Genomic DNA, 18,663 nt, shown 5'->3' with positions numbered 1-18,663 from the left:
GAAAACTAATTTATAAGTATAGAATGACATATAAACAGTTCTGCCTTCGACAGAGCTGCATAATAAATCTAAAAACTTTTTGTATTTTATACTGGTATTGCTCTATAGTATGGTAAATTTTACTAGATGCAGGAGTAGCAATGACGTCACAAATAGAATTGATGCAAAAAGATTTCAAGCAGTATAGGGTCGAACGACCGGTGAGAAGTAAAAGTAGAATATAACAACGCAAATGCTTCTATGTCAAAGTTGAAACAGAGTATTGTAGTGCATTTTAAATCATTTGTTTAGCTCCATTCCATGTAAGGACACCGTTAAAAAGAGATGACAACTATAGGATGATAACCAATTACATTAATTTATATTTTAGAACAATTAATTTCAACAGAAATATCTGGAACAAAGCCATACCGCCAGGCAATCGTTAATGAACTTTTACCAAAACTTCCCTGCAGTGAACTCAAGTGTCAAAAGACAACCATTCAATTATTTTCCTCCAACAATACCTAGCTGGCCAATTTTAGCCGCACCTTACATATTCACTCCTCATTTATTCAACATCTTCTTCAACCAGTACATTCCATCTCCTTTGTCATGTTACTATCATTCAATGCTAACAAGGGAATTGCAAAAAGAAACAAAACAAAAAGAAATTTTTGAACTAAATGGTTTCAACGACAGACTTATAAAACAAGGTTACATTACATTGTACAAAAAAGTTTGAAATAATTTTTAAATTCAACGAAACTCTTCAATCTAAAACAGACAAACGTCCAGAACAAAACGCCGCTATCAAAGAATATAAAAATGAAAAACTACAAGCGGATTCAAAAACTAAAGAGAGAGTGGAAGAACCTAACAAGTTAATTTTTAATAGAATGATAAGACGATCAACAGATTCAAGCATCGGCAGTTGTAGAGGTCATTATGCCACATCATCAACCAAGCTTAATGGGCAGCACATAAAAAGACCAATGAATGCATTTATGGTGTGGGCAAGAGATGAAAGAAAGAAGATATTGAAAGCCTATCCGGATATGCATAACTCAAATATCAGCAAAATACTGGGTATGATTTATTAATGTTCATGAAACTCTAACATTTATTTAAACAAGCATACTCCTAGAGCAGCATTTTTAGATAATAATTGATAAAACCGCATGTGTAAACATCGCAAGTTCACAATTTTTGTGCTTATAGTGATACATTAGTATCATGCATTACATATAAGCTTACATATGAGGTAACAAAAAACAAACGACCCAAAGTATGCACGATACTATTCAAGAAGCGGCGAAGATAGCACTGAATAGAAGAAATTCTTCAGTCAATTTGTGCTGTGGTTCTATAATTTGCAAAAAAATATTTAGGCCATTTAATTTTAACCGAGAGATATATATCAAGAACTGGCTTAAGATTGAAACTGTCTGTTAGCACTGTTATGTTACAATGCTGATGATGATCAAGCAAGATAATTAAAACACCTGTGAAAGAAATATCAAACAGATAATTACTGTATAATTGTTATTTTTAATTTTTTAAGTAACCTATGTAATTCGTACTGTACAGCCTTAAAAAAATAGAATCAACATCAGATAATTATACATATGTCAAAGTGCATGTGTACAAATATATATTTATTTCTCCATTTATTATAGTAAGTTTTTAAGATGCACAAAGCACAGTCTATCTTAAGTCTAACAAATTTATGTAAGTTGGAAGCTTGTTTTAGATTGATTTGCTATGATTAGTAATAATATACATTATTGATTACATTAAAAACAAGATATTGTAACATTCTTGAAAAAAAATTTACATTGTAAAATGTACAAAACATAAACAAGCTTGTTTTTAATAAGAACAATTTTACTTATCAAATGAAAAAGAAATAAAATTTACTTACATTTAATAGCATGAAATATCTAATGTGGCCAAAAAGTTTTTAATTAATTTTGATTAAAAAGGATTAAAATGGAAGTCAATGTCTAGCAATGAAAAGCAACCATTTTATGAAGAACAATGTCGCTTAAATAAATTACATATGGACATACATCCTGATTACAGATACAAGTAAGATTTAACAGTTAACTTGTAACATCATAATAAAAATAAATAGCTAATAAAATGGAATATTCAATCTTAGTTTTTATCTAAGTATAACTATAAACAAACACATACATACATAATTATTACTAATTATAAATTAAAAGGCCTAGGCCAAAAAGAACATGCATTGTCAATGGAAAAAGAATGAAGATATCAGAATACAAGCAACTTGTGAAGTTGCAGAAAATTAACAACTGTTGAATTTATCATGTGTAAAACAAAAACATTTTTTTTTATAAACACAATTTTTCTATTAATAAATATTGTTTAGCTTGCACTTTTTACCACAATTGTATTTATTTATTATTCATTATTATTTTATTATCAGTGGGGCTGAATAAACTTATCTGTTTTTGATTGGCTTTCTCCTTCCTGTTTGAAAATAAATAGTAATAAACATTCAAAATACAAGAATGAATTGAACAAATATGTAACAAATACTTTCAAACTTGAGACTTCACGTCTTAACTCTTGAACAACCAGCGCCAGAGCTTCTGCATTGACACCTGCTTCGCACAGGCGCACACAAATCGATAACGTTTCCGCATCCAATCCGGTATTCAGAAGATTTGATATTTCCAGCAAAACTGAAACATGATTTCACGTAATTGAATTTAAAAAACGAATAAATAAATAAATACAAATTGTAAAATTGTTTTAACTTACTGTCCAATGCCTCTTTTGAAGCACTTATTTTTTCCGCCATTTTAAAAATTGTAAACAATTGACATTTATCGTTGTTGCGTTAAAATTCCCAGGTTTAGAAACTCAGTTTCTGTATCTATGGTTCAATTTGAGAAAGATTTGTTGCTCATTTAAAATAATGAAATTTTCATAAGTTTAAAAGTTAAAATTGCTTCCTTTTTGAATTATCAATATAATAGTATCAAAACGTTGTTCTTTATTTAATTTACGTAAAGTTGTTTTTATTTACAAAGCGTTTTGAAGAATGGCGTCTGCGTCTGCTGGAGTCGCAGCTGGCGACGCAAAAGTTAATGCGAAAAATAATACAAAATCATTATTAGGAAGTAACGTTTGGGTTTTTGAAATATCTTGGGAAGTAGCAAGGCAAAGTAATTGTTCTATTTCTAATATTAATTAATAAATTAGTTGTTTTTTTATCAAATTTTAATTTATTTAATTTAATATGGATTATTTATTAAAAGATAAAAACTTCAATACAATCGTAATTTCAATTTTAGTTGGAGGAATTCATACAGTTATCAAATCAAAGGCCGCTATTTCAACTGAAGAGTTGGGAGATAATTATTGTCTAATTGGACCTCTCATTGAATCACAAACCTGGTCAGAAATAGAAGTTATTGAAGCGGAACAAAAATCAAATATTCAATATGCTCTTCATTGTCTGAGAAATTCTGGATACAGGGTTGTTACAAAATTATAAAATTGTTCCTAATCAAAATTACAATTATGAATTTTGTATAAAATTAAAATCTAAAACGTAAAATTTTTTAAAACGTTATTTTGAAAAATGTTTGTAATTGTACGTTTTTTCATCTCTCATGTTATTCAATAATAATTCAGCACATCATATACTATACGTTACAAAATTTATAAAGAAACATTGTTTTTCAGGAGAATTTTTTAAACAAAATTAATCAAAATTAATTTTTAAATTTCTTGAGGTTGTATATGGTAGATGGCTGATAGAGGGTTATCCAAAGGTCATCTTAATGGACATATCTACAGCAATGAAGGAATTGGAAGAATTTAAAAAAGAAATATGGGATGAAGCAAATATTGGAATACCTTGGAATGACACAGGAGCAGCTGATGCAGTTGTATTTGGATTTATGACAGCATTGCTGCTTGAAAAAGTGAAATTAACTGTATTCTAATAATTATTATTTAATTATCAGTATAAACTAGCTATTTCATAATAAGTTTTGCAAAGATCTACCAGAAGATCATTCAGTAGTTGCTCAATTTCATGAATGGATGGCAGGAGTTGGACTTATTGTGAGCAGGGCTCGCAAATTAAAAGTTGCTACTATTTTCAGTACACATGCCACTGTGCTTGGGAGACATTTGTGTGCTAGTAGAGTTGATTTTTATAACAATATATCCAAGGTGGGCTATATGGTTTAATATTATTTGAATTGTTTCAGTCTTGAAAATTACATTGGAAATTATTGTCTTATTAAGCATACTGCAATTATTATTTTTCTAAGGTTTTATATTTTTGATTTAGGAAAGCACGAAGTCCTAAATTAAATTAGCCACTATTAGTTTTTTGTGCATGTTTTGTCGGTTATATTCAGTTTTCAAATCCATATAAATAGTTATTTTTTGGTCAACTCTGAATTGCCCAACTCTAGATTTTTTATTTTAAAATTTTGTATCTCTTTACTCATTCCTAATCTACCTATCTTTGCATATAACCAAATTGTCACAGTACTGAATCCTAGCTCTTCTGCTCTTTCTGGACATTTTTCTGCTAATACAAATCACTTAACCAGATATTTAGCCCAACATTCTAAAAGATTAAAATTTAATAAAAACAGTTCAGCTTGAACAAAGAAGCTGGGGATAGAAACATTTATCAAAGGTACTGCATAGAAAGAGCCAGTGCTCATGTTGCTCATGTTTTTACCACAATTTCAGACATTCTGAGTTTCGAAGTTGAACATCTTTTGGCCAAAAAACCAGGTCTTTCTTATTAACATTGATGTGGTTTTACTCTTTGAAAGTCTTACCATTACTTTCGACTACATTTCGCATAAAATTTATTTTAGATTTGGTACTTCCAAATGGTCTGAATGTGAAATCAGATTTTGTTCATGAGATTCAAAACCGACATTCTAATGCAAAACAGAAGCTTCATAATTTTGTCAGAGGGCACTTTTATGGGTTTGCAATCTTTTTATTGACATTTAATTTGTTTTATTAGTTTATATTTTATAGTATTTTTTTTAATTACACCAACTGACTAAAATGTTCATCTTATTATTTTTCTTTATTGTATGAATTTATTTATTATCCAACATTTTACTTACGTGTACAGACATTTCAATTTTGACTTGGAGAAGACGTTGTATTTCTTTAGTGCAGGAAGAAATGAGTTTTCCAACAAAGGTGTTGATATGTTTATTGAATCTCTTGCCAGACTTAATCATAGATTAAAGGTCCGTCTTGGAGTTTTTCATAAAAATATTCGTTTAAAAAATAATTTCAATTAATTTTTAAATATTTGTTAATGCTGATATTTGTTCATTATATTTTTATAGTGTCTGTCTGGATCATAACAATTTTCATTTAAACATTCAGATATCAAATTCTGATATGACTGTTGTTGCTTTTCTAATATTCCCGACGGAATGCAACAACTTCAATGTTGAATCGTTGAGGGGCCAGGCAGTGTCCATGCAGTTGAAAGAAGTGGTCAACCAGATGCAAAAAGATATTGGCAAAAGAATTTTAGATTCCTGTCTTAGGCATCCTATTTTATATTAATTACTATGAGCCCTCCGAAATATTGATTATTGGCGTAATTTTTTTGTTTTCTTTTCCGTGCAAATATTTTGTTTTAAATGGTGAAAGAGAAAAAACTTTTTTATTCTCAACAAAAATGAAATTGACTGTTACAGCATGCTAAGCATAAAAATTGCACAAAAAGATTAAAATGATAGTATAGGATAATGCGAATAAAAGGTGAAAATAACTAAAAAATCTCTTGTTTTCTCGTAACCCTGTCATCTGTTTTCCAGTCCGTAGTTTTTTTTTATCATCCATGAGCTTATTTGTAGAGATTACAATATTACAATATATTATTATATATGGTCACAAATGCATGCTTTTTTTAATCACGTAATTTTATTATATATTTATTTATTTATTTTTATTTTATTATATATGGTCACAAATGCATGCTTTTTTTAATCACGTAATTTTCTCCAGTTGAGCATTATTTTTGTGGTTTACAATTTGACTGTTCTACATTTGATTAATTGAAAAGATGAAGTCGTTGGTTGTTGCAATGTAAGGTACGAACTGAAGCTCATTGTTCTAATTTATTCAGAGGTCATGTTCCCGATATTGACACATTGCTGACAGAAAAAGATATTGTTCAACTGAAAAGATGCATTATGTCAGCTCAGGTATTGAAAAATTTGTTGATTCATCCTTGTGATAATTCAGTGAGATATCAAAAGATAATCATAGTTTGATTGTGTATGAGGTGTTTTTTATATTATTATTATTATTATTCGTATGAATATTTTAATTATTATCGACAATTGTGGCCATTTGACCGTTTAAAGATGAAAGCTTAAAGATGCTTTTTTATGAATGACAAATTTGTTTATTTGATATTTAATTTTTGATAAGAGAAAAACCCTTCCACCGATATGTACGCATAACGTCACAAATGATGTTAGTGACCCGATTCTATGTGCTTTAAGAAGCTGTAGGCTCTTCAATGACACGTCAGATAGAGTTAAAGTGCGTCTAACCTTTTCACATTTATTTTTAATACATTAATCATTTTGAAGTTTCATGCCATGTTAGTGAGTTCAATAAAAAAATAGCAATATAGTGAAGCCGCTCAGTGCATAACAACCAAAAAAATCTAACCGAACTGTATCCTAGGAATTAGCACATTTGCAAATATATGAAAATTTAATTTTAAATGCAGAAGTTGAACAAACTGTTGACAATTGTCCTTGAGTTAAAAATTAGTATTAATTAGTAGATTGTAAAATAAATTCATGAATAGACAAATTAAATGTATGCGTGATGTGTTGGTAATTCTTCCCAAAGTGTAGGATTCACATTGTATGAATGAAAATATATCATAATATTACGTTATGAATGTTAGCCTAGCAAGAACAATTTCATTTTGAATAATTCTATTTTATTATTGCTGTTCTATTATAATCAACATTATTTTATGTTCCATTGTCTTCCAGGTAATATTCCATCCAGAGTTTCTTCATTCAAATAATCCATTGTTTGGATTGGACTATGAAGATTTTGCATCTGGATGTCATCTCGGAGTTTTTCCCTCTTATTATGAACCATGGGGATATACTCCAGGTGTCTTATAAATGATTTTATCATCGCCATCATTTAAATTTTTTAAGAAAACTAGAATTATCAATAGTTCCTTGTAATTAATTTGTGATAGAATACAAAAATAAAAAAGTGCTCATTGTTGAGCCTGTCAATCTTAGTTAGAATTTTTATTACCGTGATGATGAAGGATGCACCTTTTTCGCTTTATATGCATATAAGCTAATGTATTCAAAATGATTTTAGTTTGAGTAGGTTCGTCCTGTATTTCCGCTGCGTTCTCTCTTCTCTTACCTCCATCAACAAGAAGACCGTCTATCTTCTCAGCTTACTTCTCAAATCTTTATATTTCCGCGTCGTTTTATTTCTTTCACCTAAGACAAACTATCTTTTCATAACAGCTCCTTTGTTTTAACATACTTTACAAATTTCTTGAGCATCTAGATTTTTGCAACTTTCTTATGTTTACCATGTTTATGTTTTCTATTGCAAATAAAATTTGTACTATTTTATAGGAAACCCATTTTTTGACTACGTTTATTAGTTTTTCTTTTTTGTTTGTGAATGACTTTGGTTGGTTTTTGCTTGGCTCTTTACCTCCTCTTCTTTATTCTTAAATGCTATTATTTCATCACTGAATGTGAATGAATCGATTTAACTTTTGGATAAATTTGTTATTGTTATCCAGCTGAATGCACAATAATGGGAGTTCCTAGCATAACAACCAATTTGTCTGGGTTTGGGTGTTTCATACAGCAGCATACTACAGACCCCGCAGCTTACGGTGTCTACATTGTTGACAGAAGGTACAAAAGCGTTGAAGAGTCTATTGAGCAACTAACTGGAGTATGGTTATTGTTAATGTCACCATCTAGTTAAAATTTGTGTTTACCGTTTACAATTTCTCTCCGTGCTTATACCGTGCTTTTATTACAGGTGTCGTATTTGGTTCGCTGCTTCTATTGTAGAATTTGCTGTAATACAAAATAATGCTAGAAAGACGTTTATTTGATAATGAATTCTTTTTGATTCCGTCATAATATCTGATTACGTCTCTTTTTCATTGATTCAAAATGTTTAGTCCTGTCACGTTTGCAACATCAACTTTTTATGATACAAAAACGATTCTTGAATTCATTAATAGATGGTAACGAATTATTTCATTTATTATTTAGTATATGATGGATTTCTGCCAGCAGACAAGAAGGCAACGCATTATACAGCGTAATAGAACAGAACGTTTGAGTGAATTGTTGGATTGGAAGCATCTAAGTATTGTAAGAAATTTTATCTCGCAATGCTTATTTTTAACGTTTCATAATACAAAGCATTTGTAAACAAATAATATAGTTCTACAAAAATGCACGCTTGTTAGCACTTCAGAGACTGGAAACTTACAATGTTTCTGATACCAAGGTGATGTGTTATTTTTGTGTGTCAACCTTTTCTAAATTTCGTAATGAAAATGTAATTGATTGCCAAAATAAATAATCATAGGTGGCTTTTGTTTTGCAATCATGCATGCAAATTCAAATGCAAGTTTTTTGCTCAGCACTTATCTTGGAACGAATTTCAAGTTATGTTCGGGTCGTGGATGAACTTTGCTAGCGTCTGTCCTTTTGAGATAGACTAAACATTAAAAGGCGTTAAATGAATGTTAATGACTAAATTATGCATGTTTAAAAAATGTTAAACTAGGACACTACTGGAACTGGACACAAGATTAATGAACCAGTGTTTACAAACAACTCCTTACACAGGGATGCCAAATTAGTCAGTAAACCATCCATGAAAAATAAACTAGCCCCTTCGTTGTTTCTTTCTCCTAGACACAAATAGCTTATTTGATTTTATTTACGATTATTGCTTCCTAATGTACGATATCTTTTAGATCGAAAAAAAGATCGAGTATATTATCTCACTGCAGTGTAGCTTAACGCTGCCGATAAAAGTTTATTACATTTTAATTTTAATTACAGGATTAAATTTAAATTGTGTGTGTAGGTCGCTTTATTATTTTTTAGACATTTTTTACAATATTCTATAAATTCTACCGAATGTTTGGCGTTAATATGTTTGTAGTTCGTTATCTAAACGAACTACAATATTGCATATATGTATTGTATATATGTATATATATATGTATATATATATATATATATAACATCACAAACCTGTTTAATTAACGCACGCATGAATTCAATCAGATTAATATGTGCATATGCGTATTCGTGGAAATGCTTTTTACTCCTGCTTTTTAAATTATATTTTTCTAAATTCATTTGTTATTTGGCTATTGTAAAATGATAATGATTTATTTACAATAAGTTGACGCAAATATTTATTGATATATTGTTTGAATTATATTCATACCATATATAAATTATTACATTATTCTATATATATTATTCAAGTTCAAAAAGAACGAAGATTGAGCGTGATCGTAAATACCCCATTTAAATAATTTCAAATGCACTGACCATGTATGTAATTTTTGCCCGTTTGGCATTCAGTAACTTTTTTTATAATTACTCTCAACAAAGCGAAGTTGTTTCAAATTGTATTTATTCAAAATGTGTATATGTTATAGTTCAATTTCTATCATTAAATCGCTGTTAAAATTTACAAAATCTAAATTAACTTTTAAAAATTATTTTCAATTCGACGGCTTGGAGACTAAATAAACACGATATAGAAATTTTTTTTATTTTAGGACATGATTATTTAAAATTTTGTAGAAATCAACTTTTAGATATTAATGAAATGTTTCATTTCCTTTTATAATAATGGAGTCGATTTGTGATTTAAAATTGGAATCTATAAAAGAAAGTTCTTGGATAAGACTTGTCCAAGTGAAATTTACTCAGGTGTTGATTTTAAAAATTTAAATTAAATTTTTATTAAAAAAGTAATCAATTTAATAAAATATTATACTATATTTTTAATTTAAAAAAATGGAGAGTACAATATTATAAATATTGAATAACAATATAATCACGTACAGTGAAAGGTGAATTTATGAGTCCCACAGGTTAAAGAATAATAAGATCACCAGGGAGTAGCTCAGTCGTATACAATACAAATACATGCATGATGTCATAAGTTATATTATAACTTGTGATGTTATGATCAGATTGATTAATTGGCTGATTAGATTAGCATAAAAAATAAATATATGATATATAAATAAAATCATAAATAATGATGTGTTATAATTTATTTATTTATTTTTTTTATAAAAATAAATAATGAATAAAATTTATAAGCAAAACTACAGACATTTTACATATTGATTTATATATCAGTATTTTCTTTTTTAAGTAGTGGTGATACTACATTATAATTAAAAATCATGAATCATGTAATTGTCTGAATATATCTCTATCTTCTCTATTATATGCCACATGCATGACATTGTCAATATAGAAAGATAATAATAAAACTGAAACGAAATGAAAACTGCACCAAAATATTATGTGCACACAATTTATGGTATTTTTAATTCATGTATTAAAAATTTGTACAGTTTTAAACATATCATTAATAATATAGATATCTACCTATGCAAATAACTTTACATTATTGTTTGTCAGTGAATATTTTAACATTTTTTTATAGAATTTTGGTTCATATATATATGCATTACATATATTATATGCAGTCGGTCTTAATGCCTTATTCTAAATTTTAGCTAATTTTGTTTAACAAAATTATTTTTTATTATTTTTTAAATTTGAAAGTGTGAAGTTGAAAGTAAACGTGATGTGACACATTCCCATAACAGTTGTGGTATTCTATTGCACAATATCACTAGGAACGTGTTTGTGTTTGTCAGACAATTTAGACCAGGTTAACAAACTGTTACTAATATAAATGTACCCCCAAGTTTATTCAATTTAGATTAAATTTTCAGCCGTTTTGATGCACGATGTTGGCATGAAACTGCTCTCTGTCAATGGAGAAACATGCGTAAATATTGAACATGATACACTGCAGAGAGGTTTCACTGTGGAATTATGTGCTGGAATTATTGATAAGAAAGATAAATCAGTAGAGGAAACTGCTGCATTAGAAGTTTTGGAGGAATGTGGATACAGAATAAATTTTAAAGACCTTGAACCAATTTCATCAACAAGGTTGCCACTGAATCTGTTAATTTCATGTTTCATTTACTAACTTCTAATTGAAATGTTGTTATGACTTTAACTCCCAGAAATATCAACCATTTTAGTGGTACACTGCAAAGTATGTTTTACATTAAAGTTACAGATGACATGAAAGTAGATGGGTATGGAGGAGGAAATGAAGAGGAGGGCGAGTTAATACAAGTTGTTGAAGTCAAAGTCGAAGATGTGTTAAAATCTGTATTTGATGATCAATTACCTAGACCTGTTGGCTGGACGTTTGCCATTGTGTGGTTTTGCTATACTAAAGCTCTGCCATCAACTGCTTTTGCCTTGTTTCCATCTCTGAAGTATCACTTCGGATCCTCGCAAGAACTAATTCAAAAAAGAAACAGCATGCTTAATGATAGCAAGACAGAATCAAACAGCAATGGTAATAACCATAAAACTTCGGCAAATAAAAGATCTCCAAGTCCAAATGATGATAGCAGCATTGTTAAAAAGCTTAGAAATGGTGAAGATTGTTATGATGGGTTGATTAAAAATATAACTGTAACAAGCACAAACAAGAGTGATGAACTGCAACTATACAGACTTCATTACACACAGGTACCTGTATGCTACCTGTATGATAGTTATTACTCTCTCCCTCTCTCTCCCTGTATGTATGTGTGTGTATGTATGTATGTATGTACGTACGTATGTATGTAGAAACTCGAACATAACGAGCGTTCAGCGAGGCCACATCCAATGATCAATTGGATGTCTCTCGCTGAGCAAACAATTTGTCTCGTTTCCGTCAACGAGTGTTTCGGCCCTTCAACTTCCTGACATTCGAGAAACAGGCCACATCCAATGATCAATTGGATGTCTTTCGCTGAGCAAACAATTTGTCTCGCTTTGAAATCACCTCCTTAAAGTTCATATATCGGCATATTACAATGTGAGTTATATCGACGAGCCAAGTAACACGTTGAGCCGAATCTGGGATTGATGAATAATCGGAAGCTTTACGCGCAAACAAGCTCGTCTGTTAACTATTTAAACTCGCATTCCTTTTTCTTCCTACATAACCATATCCGTTAAGACGCTTGTTCGGCTGTGAGTCCAAGGTTTTTCAGACAATTCGATCGTCTTTTACACGCCAAACCCACATCCTTTAAAAAACTGTACACTGAACAACTAACAACATCAACAACACCTCTTGCACCAGCCTCAGCCCACGTTGTTTTATCTCACTAACAAGTTCTTCATACTTGGCTGTTTTTATAGCGTGACTTGCTGCTATATTAGCCTCATATGGTACAGTCAGTTCGACCAGAACAACAATTTCTGCCGGCACCGACTGCACCACCACGTCGGGTTTCGCTCCTGTATCCTTTATGAACGATGGGTAGTTTTTCATGCCATCCATATCTGCCATGACCTTCCAATCTCTGCCATTATCAAAAATACTTCTTCCGTTGCATACTTCATTTCTCGTGGTTTGATCCAATTCACCCTTTCTTAGGAAATGGATTTTTCTTAGTTTACCCGATGGCCTTGAATTTACCTCGTCACAAACATTGAAAACGAGTTCCACTAGTGCTTCCAATACTTTGTTGTGCCACCACGTATAACGTCCATGACTGAGTGCGTTCTTGCAAGAAGCCATTACGTGGGCCACCTTTCATCTAGCAAGATTCGCTCCTGATGGTAACTGATCATACATGGCTTTTATAATAAACGCCAGTCTTAATGGAGCCATGTTCCACATATCATTCCACGTTAAACTTCTCTGTAGCACACTCTCCTACGTTGTTCATCTGCCTTGTTAATTTTGTTATACGGCTGTCAACACTCGTTCCATGTCATATTCTTTCCTTCTTTCGTTTACAATCATCTGTCCCCTCAATTTAGTCGATGCCTTTGACCACCACGTATTTGAAAACCAGCCCACCCAATGTCCTGTACTTTGAACGGCTCCCACAATCTCTTTAAACTTTAGGGAAGTTTAAAGAGCTGGTTTTCAAATACGCGGTGTTCAAAGGCATCGATGTATGTATATATGTATGTATTTATGTATGAAGGTAGGTATGTATGTATTTATGTATAAACAAACAGGTATAGCGTTTTATGTCATCTTGCTTCCGTTTCTGTGTTTGTTATAACTACCCTTAAATCATTTACAGAATAAAAAGAAGAAGGCATGGGACTTCTTTCACATTAACTCAACGTATGTTTTGTTAGATGCTATTAGTATTTTTATATTTGCAAGATGTTTATTATTATTATTAAATGAGCATTTATAAAAAGCCTTCAATAACATCCCAAAAGTAAAACAGTACACGCGCTCTATTATTAAATTTTGAATAAAATGTTATGTACATGATCAAAATGTTAGCCAAAAAGATGAACTTTCAACTGTTGTCAAAACTGAAAAAGCGATATTCCAGGTGAGCAAAGAATTAGGATCAGCCACTTGAAAATTTTTTTATCAGTCACCAAACAAGTCTGGAAAAGTCACCAGATCACAGACTCAATCCCAAACGCTCAGAAGATACTGTTTTTACAAAAATTATTCGGGTGCATGTCCATTTAAAATTTTAAACATCTATTCTGCAATCACTGTAGACCTTAGGCTGTTCTAATTTAGTTCCTTGTGCAGTTCATCTGTTTAGAAATATCATTTGATGGTATATTTCCAGAGTCGAAGTGCCTTTTGTTTTTTTCTATTCACCATATTGTTTATTCGTATTGAAATGCTTTAATTTGAATTTGACAGTTGTGCTACGTTGGTGCACAATATATCAAGAAACGTTTTCGTGTTTGTTAGAAAATTCAGCCCTGGTTTGTGTAATAATTTACTTTGATCGGCAAGTTTGTTTTATTTTCACGTTGAAATTTATTCATGTATAAAAATTTCAAATTGTAGCTGTGTATGCAAATGTCTATCTTAATGAGGTCACGAGTAACGGAGTTACAGGAAAGAATATGAAGATTGCACCAGCCTGCCTCACCCAACTTTGTTCAGTCTTCTATTCTTCCCCTGAACAGCCATGCACTGCTGCTTCTGATAATGTTTTTAGGACATTAGGCTACAAAGTGTGCAGTAAGAACTTCCAAAAAATTTTGCATTGCAGGTTATAGTCAGCAGATTTCATTTTATAAATCAACAATAATATGAATTTTGTTTAATATTGAAAAAATAACACTTTGCCGCAAATTTTGAAATATAAAGGAGCAACATTGGATTATCCGGTGCACTGCTGACCCTTTTGTACGTTAAGGTAACAGATGACATGTTGGTCAGAACAAGCGTTGACAACCATACCAAACTATCACCCTCTAAATCAACTCCCCGACCCTCTGAAGATATCATGGATGTTATTGAAGTACCGGTGCTCAAAAGTACACAAAATAATGACAAATCTCAACACGTCGATGGACTGACAATGGCCATGGCAAATGAAAACCCGTTGTCATTATCGCTAGCTCTATTGTGGTTTTACTTGCAACAACATTCAAAACCTATTGGTGCGGCCTGAGGCTTCGTAAGCTGCCCGCGTATATGTGCCTACGTAACTAGCCATAAATCTGATGAATGTTAAACTGAATTGAACAATCGACAATTAGGCACAGAAACGTAAAATCTGGATGCACAATTATTTTTTTTATCTAAGCAACTATTATCTACCTATATTGAATTATTAACAGGCATTCTATGATAGAATTTAACACAATTTTTAATATTCAAAATTTATTTTTTATTGAAATATAAATCATTTTACATACGTACTCAGCGAAGACGTCAATTAAAGATTATTAAAACGCCTCGACGTTTAAAAAACTACCAACATGACAAAAATTATAACAACATTGAAGAAAAATTAGTGTTCATGTAGAAAGTAAGTGTCAAACACGATACCTGTGAAAATGCATGTTCAGTAGTCAATTAGAAAGATTCAATTTAAAGAATTTTAATTTGAGAGCCTTTAATTTTGTAAGATAATACATGCAACAAGGTTTATTAATATAAATTCCTAAAACAAACTGATGGATTGAATAACGTGAAAAAGTAATTAAAATTAACCTCAATGTCAGACCCGTTTCGTAAATAAGTGGAAGAATTTTGGATGATTATTTGCTTATCAACATAGACAGGTTTCTTGGAAAGATTCGTTAATTTAAACTTAAGTCCAACACCTTGTGCATTTTTTTTGTCCTCGCCACTACTGGCTGGTATAGTTTTAATTAAGAAATGTCTTCTAGATATTTTGTGAGCAGGACCTTCCAGTGACAGGTCAACATCAACACTTTGCAGTTTGCTGTTTCTTCCAACCAATATCTGTTTTAATTAAAATTTTTGATGGATTAAAATAAATTTATTTTATGGGAAAGAGTAATTTTAACCTTATCTGAAAGCATCTCAAACTGAATGACTCTACCTTTAATTATAGCTCTGACATCTGACCTGAACTCCAAACAAGATATATCTTTAAATTTCATATGCATTACTTTTAAAAGTTGGCACAAAAGTTAAACGTCTTTTTTATTATATTCTCATTAAATGTAAGTTTGCAGAAACGAACTCGAAGTAATCCTTGAAATAATCTTGAAACACTTTCAAAAAACAAACTTTTATTGTGTTTAGAAAGAAAGTTTTCTATCTGTAAAACATCATATTTTAGTGCTGAAATTTCTTTTCTGTTCTCATTATCCCAAAAAAGAAGTTCTGACGGTATGTAATAAATTACTTAACAGTAAAAATATTCAAGCATTACAAATTTTGATGAATAAAATAAATAATCATAAATAAAGACAATGGCTGATTATGCAATAACAAAATACCTTTAACGAGTTCATGATTTTTTGGGTTTCTATGCAGAAATAAATAAACTTAATAGATTATTCAAATTTTATACGAAGAACTGTAAAAAAAAGTAATTACTTCGGTTGGCTACTTTTTACAGATTCCAACATCTCATGATAATTCATTGGCTTGCTATGCATATATGCTGAAAAATTGTAACATTTGTCAAGGTTATTCTAGTCGACCAAAGTTATACAAACATTCAAGTGGTATACTTGGTTGATGAATTAATTAAATGGTTGATATAATTTGTACAAATAATAGTCATTTAACATGAACCATGGACAGAATTCAATGTAGCCAAGCAAAGTTTACCTTCATTAACAGGTAACAAATCATATTCTTTCATTAATAGCCAATGGTTGTAAAGACACTTTGCGGTCCTGCCACAAAAGAAAACGTCTTGATTACTTTGCAAAAGTTTTTCAAATGATCCAATACTTGGGTTGGGATCCTTTGAATGAGCAAACAACACATTTGTTTAGTATAATAAGCTTTACAAAATAATAACTTGTTAATACACATCATAACTAATCAATTTTGCTTACACTTGGTATAGTACATAATAGTTTTTCTTCCGACTTTGTAAATAGAATGCTTCTCTGTATTTTAGTAACATGATTTGGGTGAAGTTCTTTAATTGCCTGAAGTGAAGATCTGAAGAAATATATGTATTGTATTAAAAAAATAATATTTAAGGGTTGTTGAAATATTATTTAAAAAGAACCTTGAAATTGATGAATTGTACAGTAAACTATACCACCTCTCTTTAATTTCATTTAAAGTGAAATATCTACTAAATTTCACCCCTATGTAGACAGTGTTCAGATCACATGTCTGCAAATGGTTTAACATTGTTCCTTTTCATTATTAATTTGTTTTCTTTATTAATTTTGAAGAGCAAATAAAAAGATTTCATTGCATTGCACTGTATTGTATATAATGACATTGAAAAAAATTAATCTACAGCAAACATTATTAACCTGGTGCACTGATAAAATAAGCAGTAAATCATCTTCTGGATCCCAGGACAATCCATGTTTGCCCTTTCATATTCAAAGGCAACAATGTAAAAGACATTATTAGAAATGTATTTTTATTTCAAATAGAAGATATGAAAGAAATGACTTACATTTGTTTTCTTAACCTTTTTGCAGCTAGGTGTTTTAAGCTCCTGCAAGTTTTTTAAAGTTTATTAGATATTCGCAAAACAGCTCTGCATGCTAGTAATAATATATTTTTTTATTTCTTACCTTAGACAAGAGATGCACTAAAATATAATTTTTTCTGTTAATTAATTTCATAAAAAAATTAAGTTAAATGACAGCAGATAGACTAAAAAGTTAAAATTGAAATATTATTTAATATTTTTATTTATAATAAAAAAATAAAGAAAAAAACACTTGTTTTTTAATAAGAATAAAATAAATTAAAATAAGCATTGCTATGGTTTTGCCAAAATGTTAAGTTAAATTAACTATTAATTAATTAAAACAACTGGACAACAAACTTTTGCAGAACTGTCTGTAACACTTTTCTGAGGTACTACTACTGCAGCTGCTGATACCGACTGATCTCTTTCAAATGAAAATGAAGGTTTTGAGTTTGTATCAACGAGACTTTGTTTGGATAGTGATAATTTAGAATTGACTAAAGAACAGCCAGAACTTTTAGATTCTAATTTCCCTTTCACTCGTTCGCTGTTCAAGCTACTTTCAACCAATTCGTCATCGAACTTTTTACGTTTAATAGGCCTGGTTGAAAGCCTACGGTTTGTCATGTCACTTGAAAAATTTTTTACATTTTCATTATTAATATTACTACTAGGTACAAATTCTTTGTCGCTATGTCTATCCATATAAATCTAATAATTGAAATATATAAATTAAATTAAATTAAAACCGAGAACAGACTCTGTAGTCTATCTATAGTTACCACCTTCAACCCACTCTAAAAACTAACGCCCGGTATTTTGCTTAACTACACCTGCATAACCTTATATTATCGCTAACTTGAAGAAAATAAATACAAAGAAGAATTAGGCAAATGCAGATGTGTTTTAAAGTACCATACGCTTTACAATAGCCTTCGATCACATTAAATAATAAATACATGTATATGTGTGTGTGTGTGTGTGTGTGTGTGTGTGTGTGTGTGTGTGTGTGTGTGTGTGTGTGTGTGTGTGTGTGTGTGTGTGTAATGGATATAATAACAAGACCTTTTTTTTATTATTCTTTAAAAATCAGGATCTGACTGACGCAGAAACTGTAACAACATGCAAGGCAGTGAAACAAAATTAAACAAATAAGTGAGAAAATAATACAAAAAGTGAGGAAGAGAAATGATTAAACATGAAGAATAAAATATGTTAGAATAAAATAAATAATAATAATAAGACAAATAAGAAAAAGTAATTGACGATGGAATAAAAAATGAAGTAACGGCAAATTGATAGACTAGATGATGACTTAGTGAGGTGATCGATAAATAAAGGCTAGGCCTGTGAGTGAAAAAGTTTTAATGAGTATTAATATATTTGATGACTTATTA

The 18,663-nt window shown here is 30.4% G+C and overlaps 6 protein-coding genes across 6 annotated transcripts; 4 read left to right on the top strand and 2 right to left on the bottom strand.

The window, feature by feature from the left end:
• Positions 1–941: 941 nt before the first annotated feature.
• On the top strand, positions 942–2,071 carry HELRODRAFT_153157 (hypothetical protein; the record flags this gene model as incomplete). Its single annotated transcript, XM_009017385.1, has 2 exons — positions 942–1,068; positions 1,965–2,071. Coding segments are annotated over 2 exons (234 nt in total), but the record flags the coding sequence as incomplete, so codon positions are not given.
• Positions 2,072–2,547: 476 nt separating this feature from the next.
• HELRODRAFT_138770 (hypothetical protein) lies at positions 2,548–2,700 on the bottom strand (the record flags this gene model as incomplete). The annotated part of the gene is made up of 1 exon (XM_009017384.1): positions 2,548–2,700. A coding segment is annotated over one exon (153 nt), but the record flags the coding sequence as incomplete, so codon positions are not given.
• A 355-nt stretch (positions 2,701–3,055) lies between these two features.
• Positions 3,056–8,474, top strand: HELRODRAFT_64031 (hypothetical protein; the record flags this gene model as incomplete). Its single annotated transcript, XM_009017383.1, has 13 exons — positions 3,056–3,179; positions 3,309–3,496; positions 3,753–3,944; positions 4,012–4,197; positions 4,632–4,776; positions 4,863–4,977; positions 5,132–5,252; positions 5,395–5,554; positions 6,124–6,224; positions 6,454–6,567; positions 7,035–7,161; positions 7,826–7,983; positions 8,313–8,474. The coding sequence occupies 13 exons, from the start codon at positions 3,056–3,058 to the stop codon at positions 8,472–8,474; spliced, it is 1,893 nt and encodes a 630-aa protein (XP_009015631.1).
• Positions 8,475–10,898: 2,424 nt separating this feature from the next.
• On the top strand, positions 10,899–11,570 carry HELRODRAFT_125444 (hypothetical protein; the record flags this gene model as incomplete). The annotated part of the gene is made up of 3 exons (XM_009017382.1): positions 10,899–10,986; positions 11,051–11,288; positions 11,369–11,570. Coding segments are annotated over 3 exons (528 nt in total), but the record flags the coding sequence as incomplete, so codon positions are not given.
• A 2,052-nt stretch (positions 11,571–13,622) lies between these two features.
• On the top strand, positions 13,623–14,788 carry HELRODRAFT_160421 (hypothetical protein; the record flags this gene model as incomplete). The annotated part of the gene is made up of 4 exons (XM_009017381.1): positions 13,623–13,696; positions 14,026–14,090; positions 14,176–14,383; positions 14,482–14,788. The coding sequence occupies 4 exons, from the start codon at positions 13,623–13,625 to the stop codon at positions 14,786–14,788; spliced, it is 654 nt and encodes a 217-aa protein (XP_009015629.1).
• Positions 14,789–15,300: 512 nt separating this feature from the next.
• Positions 15,301–17,884, bottom strand: HELRODRAFT_131960 (hypothetical protein; the record flags this gene model as incomplete). The annotated part of the gene is made up of 8 exons (XM_009017380.1): positions 15,301–15,588; positions 15,654–15,736; positions 15,880–15,996; positions 16,393–16,567; positions 16,662–16,770; positions 16,841–16,950; positions 17,097–17,159; positions 17,645–17,884. Coding segments are annotated over 8 exons (1,185 nt in total), but the record flags the coding sequence as incomplete, so codon positions are not given.
• Positions 17,885–18,663: the final 779 nt, after the last annotated feature.

This window comes from Helobdella robusta (genome assembly GCF_000326865.2).
Source record: "Helobdella robusta unplaced genomic scaffold HELROscaffold_2, whole genome shotgun sequence".
In the NCBI taxonomy this organism is placed as follows: Eukaryota; Metazoa; Annelida; class Clitellata; order Rhynchobdellida; family Glossiphoniidae; genus Helobdella; species Helobdella robusta.
The sequence above is the reverse complement of the archived record's forward strand: the minus strand, read 5'-3'. Positions and strand labels throughout refer to the sequence as shown.